This window comes from Stigmatopora argus, chromosome 6 (assembly GCF_051989625.1).
Source record: "Stigmatopora argus isolate UIUO_Sarg chromosome 6, RoL_Sarg_1.0, whole genome shotgun sequence".
NCBI classification, from domain to species: Eukaryota; Metazoa; Chordata; class Actinopteri; order Syngnathiformes; family Syngnathidae; genus Stigmatopora; species Stigmatopora argus.
Genome location: NC_135392.1, coordinates 24,507 through 42,973, shown reverse-complemented (window position 1 = coordinate 42,973; position 18,467 = coordinate 24,507). Strand labels below are relative to the sequence as shown.

General features: G+C 55.3%; 1 protein-coding gene across 2 annotated transcripts; it reads left to right on the top strand.

Moving 5' to 3' along the window:
* Positions 1-114: 114 nt before the first annotated feature.
* LOC144075884 (dedicator of cytokinesis protein 3-like) lies at positions 115-17,339 on the top strand. Of its 2 annotated transcripts, XM_077603322.1 has the most exons (54): positions 115-333; positions 1,699-1,803; positions 1,875-1,915; positions 1,987-2,042; positions 2,148-2,247; positions 2,713-2,894; positions 2,968-3,052; positions 3,256-3,294; positions 3,910-4,112; positions 4,198-4,279; positions 4,389-4,449; positions 4,531-4,678; positions 4,760-4,848; positions 4,913-5,038; positions 5,111-5,235; positions 5,403-5,565; positions 5,661-5,767; positions 5,833-5,995; positions 6,075-6,172; positions 6,358-6,441; positions 6,543-6,643; positions 6,705-6,798; positions 6,922-7,092; positions 7,545-7,740; positions 7,820-7,947; positions 8,100-8,237; positions 8,656-8,754; positions 9,072-9,166; positions 9,247-9,322; positions 9,844-9,944; positions 10,040-10,098; positions 10,169-10,317; positions 10,550-10,635; positions 10,761-10,787; positions 11,348-11,443; positions 11,559-11,619; positions 11,687-11,780; positions 11,849-11,997; positions 12,394-12,480; positions 12,565-12,669; positions 12,787-12,928; positions 13,073-13,239; positions 13,379-13,465; positions 13,572-13,751; positions 14,488-14,571; positions 14,666-14,782; positions 14,982-15,052; positions 15,287-15,350; positions 15,486-15,546; positions 15,658-15,755; positions 15,830-15,905; positions 15,981-16,100; positions 16,390-16,460; positions 16,765-17,339. In XM_077603322.1, exons 1-54 carry the CDS (start codon positions 297-299, stop codon positions 16,864-16,866), a joined length of 5,646 nt encoding a protein of 1,881 aa, XP_077459448.1. In that variant the 5' UTR covers positions 115-296; the 3' UTR covers positions 16,867-17,339. The 2 variants fall into 2 exon arrangements, with proteins under 2 accessions (XP_077459448.1, XP_077459447.1); XM_077603321.1 differs by lacking the exons at positions 115-333; positions 1,699-1,803; positions 1,875-1,915; ... (6 more) ...; positions 4,198-4,279; positions 4,389-4,449 and having other exon boundaries at positions 4,532-4,678; positions 4,760-5,038; positions 8,100-8,195.
* Positions 17,340-18,467: the final 1,128 nt, after the last annotated feature.

Below are 18,467 nucleotides of genomic sequence, written 5' to 3'. Positions count from 1 at the left end.
CTTCTCCAATGTGTGTGTGTGGACACAGCGCCATAGCCCCGACCTCATTGGCCCTTGGTCCCGCGCGTGAAATGAAGCGCGTCCCCGATGATCCTCTTAGGCGGCGGCGGCGCGCGTTCCCGTTAGAGGAGACGAAGAGGAGCGTGACGTCGCATCGCATCCCCCCCCCCAGTCGATGACGGTGACGATGCTCCAAGTTTTCTTCTCCGTGGCCGCTTTTGGACTTTGTGTGCCCTCTGCCTTAGCTTATTGGACGCTTCCCTGAAGACGGACGGTGAAAGCGCGGCCGTGACGTCATGTGGAGGCTGACCGAGGACGAGAAGTTGGGAGTGGGTAAGTGCGCGTCTTTTCCGACCCCCTCTGCCGAATGAGCACGTGATCCGGGGGTGCACGGTCGAATGGCACAAAAGTCACTTTCGGGGACGCTCCATCAAAGAAGAGTCGGAGCCCCCCTCGCCTGCCCCTCTTGCGCGGACTTTGGTCTTTGCGCTTCCTTCTCATTCATATTTTACCCACAGATGTTCTTTGCGGCACATGAATATTTCACGGAGAACGAGCGTGCCGCTTAGGTTGGGCCGGTGGCTTCGAAAGCGGGTCGCGGAGAGGCCTTTTTCCCCTTAGTACCGCTTACACTCGTCTGTGTTTTTTTTTTTGTTATTGTATTTATTTATTTATTTTTTTCTGTCCTGATGATCAGGTCCTGTGAATGTAGAGCACTGGGCTAAGCCACTTGAACGCGCATGTGTGCGAGTCCATCCACCATCCGCTCGTCCACCTTTTTTCGATGGCAACATTTTACGAGTAGCGTCCCAAAAAAAGCCCAAGGATTTTCAGCCTGGCTTTTTCTTTCTTTCTGCAAGCAAACACGCAGACGCACGGCCTCTTTCACGCGCATTCACACGGGCGTATTTAGGTCACTAAGTTGATGTGATTACATTTTTTTTCGCAGTCGCCCGAAGCGCCCGCTGACTTTGTTATTGTTTTTGTTCTTTTGGGATTAGCAGCTGGCAAGCAGCAGTAGCCCCCAATAGGGTCAGAGTTGGAGCTAACCCTCGCCAGCGCTCGCGTCACCTGGGCCTTTCCGATCGTCTCGTCAACCCGCCTCTGTCCATTCAGACCCTCGGTCTCTGTCAAATCGTCGCTTCCGTTCTGTTCCGCTCCGTTTTGCTCCGTTCCCGTTCACGTCTGCCCACTTCGGTCTTGCTCGTGCGGAGGGTAATCCTTCAGGATTTGGGCCTTCTCCGCCTGGCTCTAATCCGCTTTTTGCCCAAATGGCGGCAGATGCCGCAACGTGGCAATTGATCGGGGGGGGGGGGGTGCTTTGGTTGTTTCACCCTGACCCAGATGGAAAAGCCGGCGCACGTCGGCTCAATGATTTGACGGCTAAATCCAGTAATGGTGGTCCCTTCCCTTTGTCCGCGACCCCAACCCTCTTTCGGGGAGGACGGAGGCTGTCCCGGGCCATTTTCTGCCAAGAGGCGGGCGGGCTAGATGTTGAGCCGGAGCCGCTAGCGGCCCGGCTCGCACCTACCAACCTAATCTAAACGGAACTTAGCAGTTGAGCCGCCCACCCATCGGTCGGCCCGGCGCAACGGAGCCGGTCGCCGCCGGCTTCGCGGCCGACTAGCGAAAGGTCCCGTTATTCCGAGGCACCCGTGGGTGGTGACGATGGAGGCATTCTTTTCTTCTCTCGTATCGACCGGCGTGGCGGCGACGCAGCGATCTTCGCCTTCCGGAGCGCCGTGCCTCACTCCTTGACATTGGAGCTGGGAGAGAGCGTTCACATCCTGGAGAAATGCCAAGGTAAGCGCCCCGCTCGGGACCCGCCGTCCTTTCCCGTGGCGCAAACGTGTCCCTTTGCCGGCGTCCCGCAGGCTGGTTCCGAGGATTCTCCTGCAGGAGGACAAATGTCAAAGTGAGAAATCCACGCCCTCCGTGCCCATCGGCTGCCATTCATTGGCGCCCGCTCTCTTTCTCTGACGGCAGGGAATCTTCCCGTGTAGCTACATCCATGTCAAGAAGTGCACCGTCGCCAACAAAAGGTACCGTAGCGTCGCTAGACTAATGCACAACATTCTAGGGCTCCCCCCTGTCTCTCTCTCTCTCTCAAGACCAAGTAACCCCCACCCCCTTGTTTTTTGGTTCAGCCAGCGCAACGGGTCGGCGGTGCCCGTGGAGGACGCCACGGTGACCGAGGTGACGTCCACACTTCGCGAATGGTCGTCGCCGTGGAAAGAACTCTACGTGGTGAGCTCCCCCTCTCAAACGTCTTCCCCGGACCCTCTTTCTGCCCGTGCCGAGCGTCACGAGTCCCTTCTCCGGGTGAAATTCCGATTTTGCCAGCCTTAATGCTTCCGACGACTTTTCCGTCATTGTGTTCTTTGGGCCCGCCCGGTCCCGGCGTCGTTTCTACGTGGTGTAAATGTAGCGGACCCACGAAAGGCAGGCTTAAGTCACGTTTGGCGCGTCTGGTCAACGCGACCACCGATCGATCTCAGCCGTGGGCCGCCCGCTCCTGGCTGTCCGCGTACAAAGATGACTTCCCGCGGTCGCATCTTCTTCCTCATTAGTTAGTTAGTCTCTCGCTCTGGCTTTTGTATTTTGGCACGGTCTGCCTTTAGTTCCTGTCCCTTGAACGAAAGCGTTGGCTGCGTCCGCCCTCTGTAGTCTGGCGCCCGGCTCCTCTGACGGCTTTCGTGTGGGCTCCCGCAGAGAGATAAGGTGGATTTGTTCTGGAAAGTGGCTCACGTGATGTCGGAGCTGATGGAACTGAGGAGGCGGCTGGCGGCGGCGACGGCGACGGCAGTGGCGACGGTGGCTGCGTCTCCGCTCACAGCGGAACAGAAAAGGGACGTCAAAAGACACGCGACCGCCAGGCTGGACTGGGGGAACGAGTGAGAAAGGCCGCCCATCCACCCCCACTGAGGCGCGCACATCTATCCACGCCGTCCGTTCTTTTCCGCTCAGACTTTTGGGATTGGACTTGGTTCCCAGAAAAGACTTTGAGACGGTGGACGAAGACCAGATCAGCGTCGTCGACCTTTACAAGCTGGTGAGTTGCCGGAGGCCCAAAAGTAGACATGTCCTTAGTATTTGTCCTTTTCTTCTTGCTTTCTTTCCGCCGTCCCTTGGCCTCCATCTATTAAATGACCAGACTTGAACCCTCTTTGCATTTAGCCATTGTGACGGCGGGTGGCGCTGTTTTAATGAGTCCGTTTTGGGGTGAGCGTTGACCGCTATTTCTTTTCTTGGCAGCATCTCATCGGCCGAAGCAACGTTCCAGGCAACTCGCAGGTTTGTCACACGGACATCCTTCCGATCGGCAAAAGTCTTCCTCGGAAATGGAAATGGCCGCTCCGGCCAGACTTGACTTTGGCTTTAAGGCAGACGGGCGCCGCGGTCCTCCGAATACATTGGAGAGTGGCCAAAACGCTCCAAAAACTCCATTTCCCAGCACAAACCTTCATGCCGGCACGTGCAAAGACAGCGTTCTGTTCCTTTGGCGAGAGTTGCGGCCAAAGTAGACTAGCGTCCGTACGACGGAGCCAAATTCAAGTCGGGCGGAAATGTTCCTCTCGGAAGGGCAAAATTGGATTTGCTGCCGACGTGAGCTCACGTATCTTCATCTGGACCGGTGGTCCCCAAACTATTCCAGAAAGGGCCGCAGTGGGTGCGGGTTTTCGTTCCAACCGGTAAGAGGAAACCTTTCCACCAATCTGGTACCCTAGAAGTGCAATCAGTGGATTGCAGTCAGGTGCTTCTTTTTTCAGCAGGAACCTCATTGGTTAAACTGTTTGTGTTGGATCGGTTGGAACAAAAACCTGCACCCACAGTGGCCCTCCAGGACCGGTTTGGAGACCTCTGATCTGGACGTTTTGCGTTTGGAAGCTTAGTAAGATTTGTCCGCAGACACATTTCACGGCGGACGGACAGAGGCGCGACGGCAATGCCGAGGAGCCGTGGAGAGTGGCGGCGGCGCCGGTGGCGACGGCGACGGCGTCGCAGGGGCAGCACCTACTGCTCGGCCTCAAGAGTTTCACCAACAACAACATCGGCGAAGAGAGCCAGCTATTCTTCTGGCTCTACGACCTGAGGGATGCCAAAAGCATCAGGTCGGTTTTGGCCTCCCGGCGACCGGTCCCGAGAAAATAGCGCCGCGGCAAACACCGTCCGTACGTCCGCTCGTCTCTCCCGCAGCGAAAAGTTTCTGGTGAGACTGGACAAAAACGGAGGGCCCAAGAATCCCGCCCTCGCCGACGGGCCGTGCGCTCTTTTCACGGTACACGCTCGGGTTAACCCGACCCGCTCGGGGCGGCGGCCGCGGTGGCGGCGGCGGGCGACCGTCGAGCCCCCTCCTGCTCAACACTGGCCTTTGTACACCACCGCAGGATTTGAGCAACAAAGACATGAAGAGAGATCTGTACATCGTCTCGCAAGTCATCCGCACGGGTAAAAAGGCGTCCCGGGACGGACGGAAACCGCCGGGGGCCTCGTCGACGCCGCTCTAAGGGGCTCTCGCCGCCGTCGCAGGGCGGATGTTGCTCAACGACCACAAGAAAGGTCCGGCGCACGTTCGGTACCGACGCCCTTACGCCTGCGCCGTTCTGGCCATGAGCGAGGTCCTGCAGACCATCTCGGAAACCAGGGAGGAGAAAGACTTTGTCCTCAAATTCTACACGTGAGTCTCTCGCCGGGGGACGCGGGCGGCGGGCGGCGGGCGGCGGGGCGGTCGACTCACCGCCTCGACTTGCGCCCCCAGGTGTAACAATGAAAGCGAATGGTACCAAATCCACGAAAACATCATCCGCAAGTCCAGCGCCAAATACTCATCGGCCGGAAACAACTACGGTAGGGCGATCCGGTCCGCGCCGGCCTCCCGAGTCGGCGACTCACATCGCCGGCCCTCCGGCAGGTCTGCTGGTTTCCTTGCAGCTGTTGCGCGGCCACCCGGAGGAGCTCCGGCTTCGCAACAAACGGATGCGGCGCGGCGGCGCGGCCGTGACGCGCAAGCTCGCCTTCCCCGACATCATCGTGCCCGGTGAGCCCCGGCGAACGCCGACCGAGGACGGCCCCGGCCGGGCGCGCCTCGGGTCTCACTCGTCGTTTCCAGGCGACGTGCGCAACGACCTGCACTTGACGCTGGAGCGGGGGGAGTTCGAGAGAGGAGGAAAAAGCGTGCAGAAGAACATCGAAGTGACCGTCTACGTGCTCTACGCCGACGGAGAACCCGTTAAGGTGCGCAGGCTCAGCCTAGCTTTTTCCAGCTCCCCTAGCCAGAAATCAGGGGTTGGGGTTTTGGGGGCTTTAGCCGACCCCAATACCCCAAGACCAAGCTGGCGCTCCACACCTGCTGGAGATTCCCTGGGCTCCAGGCAGCGGGAATTTTGTGACCTCGTCCGCAGGACTGCGTGAGCCCGGGTTCCGGCGAGCCCGACGTGGGCGAGCATCGCTCCCTGGTGCTCTACCACAACAACGGCCCCAGGTGGAGCGAAAGCGTCAAACTGGCCCTTCCCGTCGACCGATTCCGAGGCTCTCACCTCCGCTTCGAGTTCCGCCATTGCTCCAGTGAGGACCGGACCGGCGCGTTTTCCCTTCGCCGCCGCCGCCGCCGCCGCCGCCCCCGCCCCCGCCCCCGTCATCTCGTCCTCTCGCCTTTCCAGCCAAGGACAAGGGAGACAAGAAACTCTTTGCTTTCTCCTTCACTCCGCTGATGAGGGACGACGGGAGCACACTGACCGATCAGAGCCACCAACTCTTTGTTTACAAGGTGAGGCGAGGAGTGGTCCGAAATGGGCCGGGGACTCTGACTTCCTCCTCCGACGCGTGTCTCAGTGCGAGGAGGACGGCGGCCTGCGCCACCCGGGCCTTTATCTGGGCCTGCCCTGCTGCAAAGAGCACCCCGAGCCGGGCCTCCCCGAGCCGGCCTTCCAGCGCAGCGCCAAGGAAAGCTTCTGGATCTCCACGCAGCTCTCGTCCACCAAGCTCACCCAGAACGGTAGGTCGCGAGCGAGCGAGTGAGCGAGCGGGCGGGCGCCGGCCGGATTCTCCCCGTCCGACCTTCCTCCGTCTTCCAGCGGACCTGCTGGCTCTGCTCAAGTGGAAAGCTCATCCCGAGCGAGTGGGCGACATCCTCGCCCGCGTACGCAACGTCAACGGAGAGGAAATTGTCAAGGTGAGCTAGACCGTGCTTCCGGCCCCTCCACGGGGGTCTCCGCCGGGCTGATGCCCTTTTCCGCTGGTGCCAAGGACAAAAATGTCTCTTTGAAATGGCCACACGCCCCCGGAACTCCCGCAAAGTATGAATTGGGACTGGATCCGAAGGGCAACTGTGTCTTGCGCTCTTCTTGTTTCTTTCAGTTTCTCCAAGACATACTGGACACATTGTTTTCCATTCTGGATGACAACACCGACAAATATGGTCCGCTGGTCTTTCAGTCTTTGGTAAGGCGAAAAGCAAATGCTCCCTCTGGCCGATAAGTCGTCGAGATGACCCGTCCGCGCGTTTCCGATGGCGCCGTGCCCGCTATCGATTGCCTTTTCAGGTTTTTGTCATCAACTTGCTGAGGGACGGCAAATACGTCCATTTCCGGGCCGTCATGGACACGTACATTCAAAAACATTTTGCCGGGGCCTTGGCCTACAAGTGCGTATGCAGGTCGCGGAAGCGCGCCAAAGCGCCTGACCCCTTCCCGCCTTTTCCCCAGGGAGCTGATCCGATGTCTGGCGTGGTCCTTGGAGCGTTCGGCGGACGGGCCGGGGGCGCCGGGCCGGCAGGATCACGTCCACCACGTCGTGAGAGTACGTCGGACGCTTGGCGGGCGTCGGGGGCGTCGCTTTCAAACCGGGCCGCCGACGGACGGACCCCTAACCGGGATCCGAGAACGAGTACAATGGATGACGCGCCGTGGTCTTCTCCGGCAGGCCCTGGACTATCTGTTCAAGTTCATCGTTCAGTCCCGGAGCCTTTACTCCCGCGCCACCTGCGGGACGGAGGAGGAACAGTTCCGCGCCGCCGTCCGGGAACTCTTCCGGTCCCTCCGCTCGCTTCTAAGTCTGGACCGTCCCGACTGCGAGGCCCTCGTCGTCACTCAGGTGGGCGGAGCAGAGTGGATTTGGGGGACGGGTGAGCCGCTCTTATTTTCGTGGCGGTGGAGGGACGTTTACGGAGACACCGCTCAAGCAATTAGCCCATTTGGTAACAATTGAACACTTAAGTCTGCCCTGATGTTTTTTTTTTGTTTTTCCATAAAAAAAAAAACCTAGACAGCAGAGATCTTGCATAAAACGTATGGCTTGGCTGATGTTTGATGGCGGTGAGCCCAAAATGCAGAGGTGGGGAGGGGGAAGGGGGGGGTTACGAAGTGGTTGGGGGGGCATGTGGGTTGGCTCCCCCGGTCGGACGCGCCCCTTTGGTCCAAAAGAAGCAGCTTCGTTGCCATCGCACACCATAATGCAACCAAACGCGCGATACGCGCAACTTTGAACGAAGAGGGACCTGAAATTCAGACGGCTGAAGAAGGCCCGTCAACTCTCGCATTTTGCAGGTGGCCGTGCTGAACTCCTTCCCCGCCGTCCTGGATGAGCTGCTGCACCTGTTTTCGGTGGGGGAACTGGCGGAATTGGCGCGCGGCACTTTGGCCAGTTTGCCGTCCACGCTTCATATTTCGGGGCATCCGTTGGACGTCGCCGAGCTGCGCTCCATCGCTCGAACGGTGGACGGCGACCTCTTTTCTTTTCCAGGTGAACGTTGGTCCAGTCCGACCGAGCCCGTTCGGGCCCACGACGAGCCCGGGCTAACGACGCGCCCGTGCTTCCGCAGAGTCTCGAAGGATCCTGCTCCCCGTCGTTCTTCAGCGCATTCATCTCCACCTGAGGCATCAGAGAGAGCTGCCGGCGTGCTCCGGAATTCTCACTTCCCTTTTCTCCATGGTCAAGAGCGGCTCCTCGGTAACCGGAGCTCGCCACCGCCCTTCTTCTCGGGAAAGGAGCCTTTCTTTTGAAAGAACGGTCCACCACGCGAGCCTTGCCGGGAAAGAGCCGTGCGTGGCGGTAGAAAAAAAAAAAGAAGGAAGCCTTTCTGTGAAATGTGCTTTTCCCAGGACGCAGAGGAGGTGGCGATGATGGTGGAGTCGCTGCTGAACATCCTGCTGCAGACGCTGCTGTCAATCATGAGCAAGAGCCAATCAAAGGAGGCGGTAAGGGGCCACCGCTGCCTGCAGTGCGCCGCCGAGATCTCTGTTAGTAACTAAGCCTTCAAATCTCCTTCCGCCTTTCCGTCAGCGGGCGGGGCCAAACGCCATGCCCTCGTAGCCATCCCAAGGTGTCAAGTGTAATAAGGCTATGCGTTTTGGCCGCGTGTAAGCCTCGCATTAGTCTTGACTTCACGGTCCAATCAAAAGTAGGCTTTTTCACATTTTGGGCCGTCCGTGGTATTCGCCTTGTTGGGATTCTTTGCCCCGACTTCCCTCATTCTGCTTTGGCACCCTGCGTTCTGCGTTCGCCGTTCTCCATTTGCATTGGGCAACAAAATGCTACTCTGTCCCCTCAATTCCAGGCCGCGTCCGCTAGCCCGCATCGCGTACAGTGGGTGACTTTTGGCCCCGCGTTTCCCGCCTCCCCGGAGTGGGCTGACGGACTTTTGGCCGCCTTTCGCAGGGCGAGTTGGTGGCCTGCCTTCTGTCTCTCCTTCGTCACATGACCGACGCCCACTTCCGACACCTGGTGGACAACTTTCCCGGCAAAGAAGTGCTCAAGGTGCCAGTAAATAGGGTTGTTTGGCGTTTTACCTGTTTATCTTGTCTCTATTTTGAAATGAATGACCGTATGGGCCGCATTTTCGTGCTTTATGGCGTTCCGTCGTTGTTACTTTGCAGTTCCGTGCATGTCGTCTTTTTACGCGCATGTAAGCAGTACCCTCGATTCGGTCATCATTCATTTGTCCGACAGATGCGGCTTATATGCGAGAAAATACGATAAGTCTGCGCTGGGACCATCGCAGAAAGATTCACGTAGTTTGAAGTAAAATCACTTTCAAATCTGTTTTTTTCTTCTATTCCTGTCCATCCATGCAGGAGTTCATGATGAAGATCTGGTGCCTGTTCCGAAACCTGATGAAGCTGAGCATTTTTCCGCGCGACTGGAACGTGATGAGGCTCCTGACCAGCCAGTAAGAAGCCACGGCCGGCGGAGAAAGGGAAGGAGCCCGAGATGGCGCCACTCACCCGACTCCTTGTCACTTTCACTTAGCGTGATCCTGACCACGGCGCAGCATCTGGCACCCTTTCAGCTCAAGAACTTTGGAGGAGCCGACTTTGACTTTAAGGTAGCTAGAGCCTGCTCCGTTCCTACAACCCATAATGTTCCTTCTTTTTTGGACCGGTCTCGCTTACCGCCGTTGGAGCCCTTCCGCAACCTCGAAAAATGAGCTTGCTTTGGCACTTTGGGATCTGGCCCTTAACCGCCTCCCAAAAAGAATAGTCGGACGATCCCAGCTATCTCCGCTAGACACTCAATTATTTTTTGGAGATGGCAGGTGGGCTACTGGGATGCCGTTTACTTGCCCAAGTCATCCTCTGGCCATTGCAGCGGGGCGAGACGCTAGTGTCGGATCATTACGTCGCGGGCATCGGCAACCGCCATGCGGGCATTTCTCCAATTCCGACACTGTCATATTTAGCCGAAATAAGCGAACGGTCGGCCTCGTCGGTCGGCCTCGTCGGCCGCCTTTCAGATGGTGAGGACGTGGGAGAACGGGCTCCTTTGTCTTTGTCCGGAGCCAAATTGGCCTCCTCTGCTCAGATCTGGCATCCCTTGCCAGCGCCTTTGAACCGTCTCTTTCTGCAGGTGTGGAGCTCCTACTTCAGTCTTGCAGTGTTATACATCAACCAGCCCAGTTTACAACTGGAAAACATGAGCCAATCAAAAAGGAAGAAGATCTTTTCCAAGTAAGAATAAGCTTCTGCCACCGCAGCTCAAAGTCATGCACATAGAGTCGCCGGATGAAACGGAATGGAATAACGAGGCAAAAATCTCGCCGCAGGTACGGCGACATGAGGGTGACCATGACGTCCGAGCTCTACGGCATGTGGAAGAACCTGAGTAAGAGACGCGGCCGACGTCAGGCCGCGACTTGGCGCCTTGGCTTGACAAAGTCTTCCGTGTGCTTCAGGCCAAAACCAGATCCATTTCATTCCGGCCATGATCGGTCCCTTCCTGGGAGTTACGCTGGTTCCTCAGCCGGAGGTCCGCGATATCATGATACCCATCTTCCACGACATGATGGACTGCGAGCAACGCAAGAACGGAAACTTTAAACAGGTGGGCTCCGTCCGCCAACCCAGGAACTTTGTGTCCTCTATAGCGACGAGGCGATTGCGCGAGTCGGGCGGCTCCCCGAGCGGGCCGGCACGCTCCTTTGCCGCGCGGCGGCGGCGGCAACGACGACGACGACGATGACATCCCAGCGTTTCCGAAGATCAAGGCGTGCGGCGAGAGCGCTCGTGGACCGACGGCCATTTTGTGTTTAACCCCCCCCCCCCCTGTTCTCTAGGTGGAGGCCGAGCTGATCGACAAACTGGACGGCTTGGTTTCGGAAGGCAAAGGCGACGAGAACTACCGAGAACTCTTCGCGTTGCTGTAAAGCAAAACTTTTGTGTGATTCCAAACCTTGGTCGCGTGCGTGTCTCCAAACACGCGGCGAGCTTTCTTTCTGCCCTCTAACGCCACCCTTGTGCATTTGCTTTTTCTGCTCCGGGGATTAGAACTCAACTCTTCGGGCCGTACCCCAGGTAGGTATCGACGAGCACCCCCCACCCGCATCAGGCTATATAGGGCCCTAGTTCAGGGGTGGCCAACTCCAGTCCTCGAGAGGCGCTATTCTGTCTGTTTTCCGTATCTCCCTCCACCAACACCCGTGAATCAAATCATGGGGATGGCTATCAAGCCTGTGGACGGCTTGCTGATGAGTTGATCATTTGATTCAGATGTGCTAGAGGACGGAGGGAGATATGGAAAACAGAGCGGCTAGCAGAGGGGTGGGCAAACTATTCCACAAATGACCGCAGTGGGTGTGCGTTTTCATTCCAACCCATCGAGAGGACACCTTCTCACCGATCCGGTGTCCACAACAAGTGCAATCGGTGGATTGCAGTCAGGTGCTTCTCGCTTCAGCACATCCCCCCATTGGTTAAACTGTCTGTATTGGATCAGTCGGAACAAAAACCTGCCCCCACAGCAGCCCCTGAGGATCGGATTGGCCACCCACCCCTGGGCTAGCGGTTCTCAAGGAGCGGAGTTGAACACCCCTGCCCTAGTTAGTTCACTGCATCCGTTTGTTGTCTTCTCAAAGCCTCTTGGAGAAGATTGAGCAAGAAACGTGGCGAGAGACGGGCATCTCTTTCGTGACTTCCGTCACCCGACTGATGGAGCGTCTCCTGGACTATAGGTGAGGCGGGCGTACGTACATTGCGGCCTCCGCTGACTGGCACGCTTTCACTATCGCGAGAGTGCAAAGTCCAAAGAAAAAGGCCGAGCCACTGCCACCGCCATCTCCTTTCCAGGGATTCCATGAAAGGAGACGAGACGGAGAACAGGAAGCTCGCCTGCGCGGTCAATCTCTTGGTAAGATGCGGCGAGAATGACCATTTACGTGGCACCGGATGAAGATTAACGCGCCGTCCACACCCAGAACTTCTACAAATCGGAGAGTAACAAAGAGGAAATGTACGTCCGCTACGTTCACAAGCTGTGCGACATGCATCTGCAGGCGGAAAACTACACCGGTAGGACTCCCGGGCTCCCAAAGACGTCCGCGCGGCCAATTGACGACGCGCCCCACGTCCACCCACAGAGGCGGCTTTCGCCCTCTTGTTGTACTGGGAGTTGCTGCGTTGGGACGAACGAGCCCTCAAAGGTCTCCTGAATTATCCGGCGCAGTCCGAGTGGCAGCGGAAAGAGGCGCTCTGCCGCAAGGTGCTCCACTATTTCGACAAGGGAAAGGTAAACGTCATCCTCTCTCGGGCCAGATGGGCGATGGCGCCAAAGCCCAACCCTTAGCCACCTTTTCTTTTTGTACGCTTCAATTGATGGTGGGGGAGGGGGAGTCCATAGCCCCATCTTAACAACTTCACACCCCCAACACTTTGAGAAGGCCTGTTATCAAGTCAATGGTGTTTTCATTTTTGTTATTGTTTTTGAACGCCCGTCATCTGACTTTTCAAATCGCCACGATTTTAGTCTTGAACTCACTACATGGCCAGGCCAACTGCTCATTTCATTTTCACCTTCCACTATAAATGCTTACCTGAATTTACAAAGTGCATATGGGTTAGGTTAGGGTTAGACAATTGTGTCGTATGATAAAGAGTGTGTGTGTGTGTGTGTGTGTGTGTTGAGTGTTGGGAGTTTGGGATTCCTCTGTGCAGGGAACTGGCCTTCCACTACGAATCCTTGTACGACTACCAGAGTCTCAGTTGGATTCGGGTGGGTATGAAAAAAGACAGGACTTGTTCGGCCCACCGTTCCGACCAAAAAAAGTTGTTTTCTTGTGCCTTTCTTTGCCTGAAGAAATTGGAGGCGGCGTATTTTGATCACATCGTGGAACAACAACGTCTGGAACCGGAATTCTTCAGGGTGGGATTCTACGGCAGGAAATTCCCCTTCTTCCTCAGGGTCAGTTTAAGCCTTTTTCACATTGCTTTGGTGCTTAGCCATGGCAACATGAAGGCGCTCTCTGCGACTCGCACAAATGGTCACACTTGTACTCTTGCGCCCATTTGCCCCAACCAGAACAAAGAGTTTGTTTGCCGCGGTCACGACTACGAAAGACTGGAGGCCTTTCAGCAACGGATGCTGGGAGAATTCCCCCAAGCCATCGGCATGCAGCATCCAAACCAGCCAGACGAAGCCATCCTGCAGAGCGACGCTCAACGTATCCTGCCCTTGAAGTGCCCTGCCCATTGCGCACCACGCACGAACTCGAGCACCCCTAAATCTCATGATACTTGCGTAATGATGGGAAAGGCATTCAATTGAACCCACGCGGTTGCTTTCTTTGACCAGCCACCGCGCACAGACCTCCAGATATACGCCGTCACGCCGGTTCCCGAAGCGCTCGTCGTCCTTCAGTCGGACCGAATCCCCGACCGGATCAAGAGCTTTTACCGCGTCAACAACGTTCGCCGGTTCCGTCACGACCGACCTTTCCACAAAGGACCCAAAGATCCAGACAACGAGTTCAAGGTTGGAATGTCAGCCGGCGTGGTCACGCACTAATAGGCGACAAAGCTCGGGCGTGACGTTCTTCACGCACGGATGTCTCCTCATTCCAATCCATTCAATCTCTCAAAGAAGCGTGACCGTTTGAATCGTTGTCTTCCAGAGTCTTTGGATCGAGAGGACAACTTTGATTCTTACCCATCCTTTGCCCGGAATTTCACGCTGGTTTGAAGTGGACAAGAGAGAACTGGTGAGAGAGTTCCCCGAATGACGTTGCACCGTTTGAAATGTATGGTGGTCCTGCAGGGGGATGTTGGAAGTCTACAGCTAGTCTAGTGGTGACCTAACCCTTCCAGGTGGAGGTGAGCCCGTTAGAAAACGCCATCAGTGTGTTGGAGAACAAGAACCAGGAGCTACGCACTTTGATCAATCGCTATCAGCTCAAGCAGCCGCACAACAACGCCAACCTTCTCAGCATGACGCTCAACGGGGTCGTCGACGCCGCCGTCAATGGCGGCATTGCCAGATACCAGGAGGTCTCTGCCAATATTTTCTTTCAAAGACGCCCGTACACCCCAACCATGTAGAGTAGACGGTAATCTGCCAGTGCCCAATTTACCGCCCATTGGATTTCACCTCGGAAGCGTGTCAGGCAAATTGCTAACGCCGATGCTAATAGACACGGGAGTGCGGCCCTAAAATGGAAGTGGACCGAAAACGGGAGCTGACTTCCAATGGTAGATGGCTTTTAGTAGGCCGCTCCTTAGAAATTCTCTGCTCAGAAGTATTACTCGCCACCTAGAGCAGGGCTGGGAAAATCATTCCACAAAGGGCCGCAGTGGGTGCAGGTTTTTTTCGTTCCAACCCATAAGAGAAATCCTTTCCACCAATCTGGTATATTAGATATACAAACCATGCATGGCAGTAAGGTGCTTCTTGTTTCAACAGAAATCTAATTGGTTCAAGTGTCTGTGTTGGATGTATAGGAACGAAAACCTGCACACACACACACACACACACACACTGGCCCTCGAGGACCCCGTATTGCCCACACCTTGACCTAGAGATTGATACATCACCTTGGATGATAACATTGTCATCCACCTAAGATAGCCTTGGTCTTCTCCGCTAACTTTAGCCAGTCAGACCTGGCATCTGTTGTAATCAGGATTGAGGCCCGATTCCCTGGGGTAGGGCGACAGATGAACAAGAGTCAAGAGAAGTGCCCTGATTTCAATCTCTTGCGCTTACCTCCTTGTCTGTGGTCATCAGGCTTTCTTCGGGAAAGATTACACGGACGGCCACCCTCGGGATAGCGACAAGATTGCGCAGCTGAAACGTCTGATGCAGGAGCAGGTGAGAAGGAAACCCGGTGCGACGAGCGCCGTGCCGTGTTGGCTCCTCAACAAGAGTCCCAAGTGTGGCGTGGGCTTATCTGCTTGGCTTTCAGCTTCACATCTTGGCGGCCGGACTGGCTGTGCACGACAAGCTGGCGCATCCCGAAATGCGTCCGCTGCACAAGAAGCTGATGGATCACTTCCAGGTGATGAAGATCAGCCTCAGCCACGTAAGAACGTCCGGCGCAAAACAAAAAGATGTCATGTCTGCATCTCGGGGTGTCAAATCGACGCAGGTTCCGAGAAGAAAGGCTTGCACTGTTTAGCCTTCCCAATGTTTGGGGGACAACCCTGAGCCATAAACGCTTTGAACTTGCCACTTCTGCCTGCCGCTAACTCTGCGCTTTTTGCCACCTTGCGGCGCGGCAGGGCCTGTGCGCTTCTCACCTGGCAAACAGGGGGACATCCAGTCCCGACGGCTTCAAAGTGCACCCACGCAGGTGAGAGTTGTCCGCCAAGTGGCTCTCCATCCTAACCCTAACCCTAATCGCACCATCGTGTTTGCGCGTCCACCTCTGTTCTGAACCTCACCCCAATGATGTCCCTTCTCCATTGCCTCCTTTGTCCCCTCTTCCTTTTCTGGGAGTTGCTCAACGGCTAGTTCAACCTTTCTTCTTCTTCTTTTCGCTGCCAACTCCTGTCTTGGTCGCTTTTCTCTGTCGTCTTCTCTCTAGCGAGACGAGGAACACGGGAAACCTGCTCATCCTGGCCGATGCCGAAGACTTGTACGGCCTTCAGGTCAGGAAAGGGAGACCGAGATCTTTGCAAAAAGAGCCGTCTCCAAATGGGGCAAAACCAAACAAGATTTGCTTTACATTTGAGCTCTTCCAAAGGGAAAATGGCCGCAAAAGCTAGCCTTTTTTTTTACTGCAGGCAACCCGCTCGTTCGCAGCACCCTCTCACTTCATCAGCTCAGCTCTGTCCTCACACAAAGGTCAAGACTCTGAAAATGGGAAAAGGGGCTTTTAATTGTTGCAAGTTGGGGATTTATTGGATTGGACTGTCTTCCTCTTCCTCTGTGGATCTGGTGGTTTTTCTGTGGCAGATGAAAGCAGAAACAACAGGGAAATGTTGCCCAAGTTGCCGCCGCCACCAGAGCGGACCAACACCTTCATGTACCAAAACTTCATTGAGGGTGGACAGGTCAGCATAGAAGGGGGGGAAGGAGGGAGGTCAAGGAGGAGTATCTCTTAAAGTGCCACTCGTTCCTCCTCCAGAGAGTGGTTCTCCATCAGCTGACCAGTCCAGCGTGCAAACCCTGGAGCGACCCCAACCTGTCGTTCACCGACAAAGGTCGGTGGGTCGGCGTACGGCCGAACGCGTGCGTGCATCCGTCCAAATGTTCCACAGCTGATTTTGCTTCCACAGTGGTCGCCAACACACCCAGCAGTTGGAGTTTGGACGGCGGCAGCCGAGAAGCCAGCCCCGGTCCGTCGGCCGGTGACATCGCGGCGCCTCCCGTCCCCCCGCGAAACGCCCCGCTGCAAGGTATGAATGATTGAATATCTTGTCATCATACAGGTAACATGAGCTTTAAAGCGTCAGCGCAATGTGCACAGATAAATAATCCATAAATAAGTGGTCTTGACTGCAAAGGGACCTTTGATCTCATTTGCCTCATTTATGGGCTCAATCAAGAAAGGCGTCGAGCATGTCCCAAAGGCTTTGTCTCCTCTAGAGCCTCCACCCCATCTTAGTCCTAAAAGCCCCAAGCTTAGGTCTACCGTCGCCCTCCTTGTGAGCGTTGCGCCTTACCTACCGCTTTCGCCCCCTGTAGGCCGACACCTGTCGATGCACTATGATGTGCTCCACCACAGACAACTCCCTCCCATTCTCCCCCTAGGAAAGGTAACTCATCGTCTTCTCCATTTCCTCCTATTCTTGTGCTCCTTCACATCCGCATCTTGCTCCCATCCTTGTCCCTTGTCCCTTGTCCCCCCCCCCCCCCCCCCCCCAGCCCTAATTTGCCAAGAAATGTTTGAAAAGGTGCACGTATATGCATGCTTGAGTGGGAGACCACTGGGACCCGACTGAAAGTCTTTTGTTTCCACGCCAACTACTTTCCCCCTCCCCTGGCCCCATGTGCTCCAAATACGTCGTTTTTTTGAAAGGTGTACTTTCCTGCACAAGGTGGTCATTACTGTCTTTTCAGTCTTGCCCGCAGTGCACGCATGCCTGGCCCATCGGTTCGGCGAGCGTCCCGGATGGCGCTAATTCCCCCTGCGTCGGCACGGGGGTCTGGGCTCCAAAGTAACACAACGAACGCCCCGAAGCGGACCGTAGCGGACCGGGCGTCCGGAACCCCTCTCGTCTTTCCGCCCCGTCGTGCCCACCGTTTCCGAACCTCTGCGGCCCGTCAGCCCGCTCGGGCGAAGGTGGGGCGCCGCCCCGTCGGCACGCCTGCTACGTCCCCGCGCGCTGGCCTCTGGACCGACCCCACCAACTTCCTGCCGCAAAGGCCTTCTGTCAGAGGAGCTCGTCCTCGAGGAGAACGGCCTGCGCGGCGAATAGCAGCCCCCGACCTTGAACAGCAGTCATCGAACGAGAACAAGCCAGAGCGCGATGATCGCGCGGCATCACTCGTGAGTGACTTCTCCTGCTCACGAGTAAAGAAGGGTGCTTGCGCCATCGCTGGCATTTAGCTTATAAATACTGACATACCCCTGGAGTACCTGGTGTCCGATAGTAATCACTGATTTTCCCCCCAATAAATCTTTTTATAAGTGAGCGAGGCTGCGGCTGAGTTATCCACAAAGTTAATTAGGTTGATGGGGGTTAGGGTGGTGGTTGTAGCCCCTCCTCTTCTCCCAAGGCTTATGTAAGCGGATCCCGTCTAGATAGTTTGAAAAAAGTTGGTGTCAGAGAGCTGGCCTTTACCAAAGAAGGATCTCCGACAGGGCCCCAGGGGTAACCAGTCCTGCAATATAGGACAGGCTGACGATTGGGCCTTCTACTTTGAAACATGTGAACTTTGGTGAGGGAGGTGTAAGACAAATACTCATAAACTTACTTTCATTGTGCTGTACTTTTCCATAGTTTGCAAAACCACAATATTTCGATGAATGTAAAAATGTAATAATAACAGTAAAATCAGCTATTCCCCCCTTGTTTAAAAAAGCAAAACTCGTATAATAGCCAGACAATTAGAATATAATATGTTTGGACTGGGGGGTGGAGAAAAATGGCAAGTCATATCATCATTCCCGCTCCAGAAGGAGGGTTTGGACATTTTAAATGAAGTGCTAAATGTATCATAAAGTCATTGTTTAAAAAATAAAATAAAAAATAAAAAAATATTACACCCTGCATTTGATTTTGACACACAGGGAGAAATAATCAGAACAGTGAGATGTTGTTGTTACTTCAATCCAACTTTTACTGTAATCAATTAACACAAAAACCCATAACATACAATTACACCCATATATATACATTATCAAGACGTTAGAACCCAAAACATAATGTACAATTACACATATATATAAATATATATATTATATATATATATCTCTGCTGCTCTCTGCCCTCACTGGAAGACATTGCCAGCACTCGTTACCTCAGCAGAGCCAAGAACATCATAGGGGACCCTTACGACCCTGGTCACAATCTGTTCCAGCTGCTGCCCTCTGGCAGACGCTATAGGTCCCACAAAGCATGGACAAATAGGCTTAAGGACAGTTTTTTCCCCACATCCATCAGAAATCTAAACTCGCGGTAACATAATACATTCCCTTCTGCGGAAATATGAAAAGATGTTTGGGTGGTGATCTGCCTCCTACTAGCTGACTGAAGTAAGGTAAGTGAAAGACAGTGAGAGGTAAGCGACCTGTATCCAAAACAGCACAATGCCAAATT

Coding starts and splice junctions, on each gene's coding strand:
- LOC144075884 (XM_077603322.1), top strand. CDS start 297: ATGTGGAGGCTGACCGAGGACGAGAAGTTGGGAGTGG. Junction 6,442..6,542: donor CGCTGGTCTTTCAGTCTTTG/GTAAGGCGAAAA, acceptor TTGCCTTTTCAG/GTTTTTGTCATCAACTTGCT. Junction 11,781..11,848: donor GCAGGCGGAAAACTACACCG/GTAGGACTCCCG, acceptor GTCCACCCACAG/AGGCGGCTTTCGCCCTCTTG.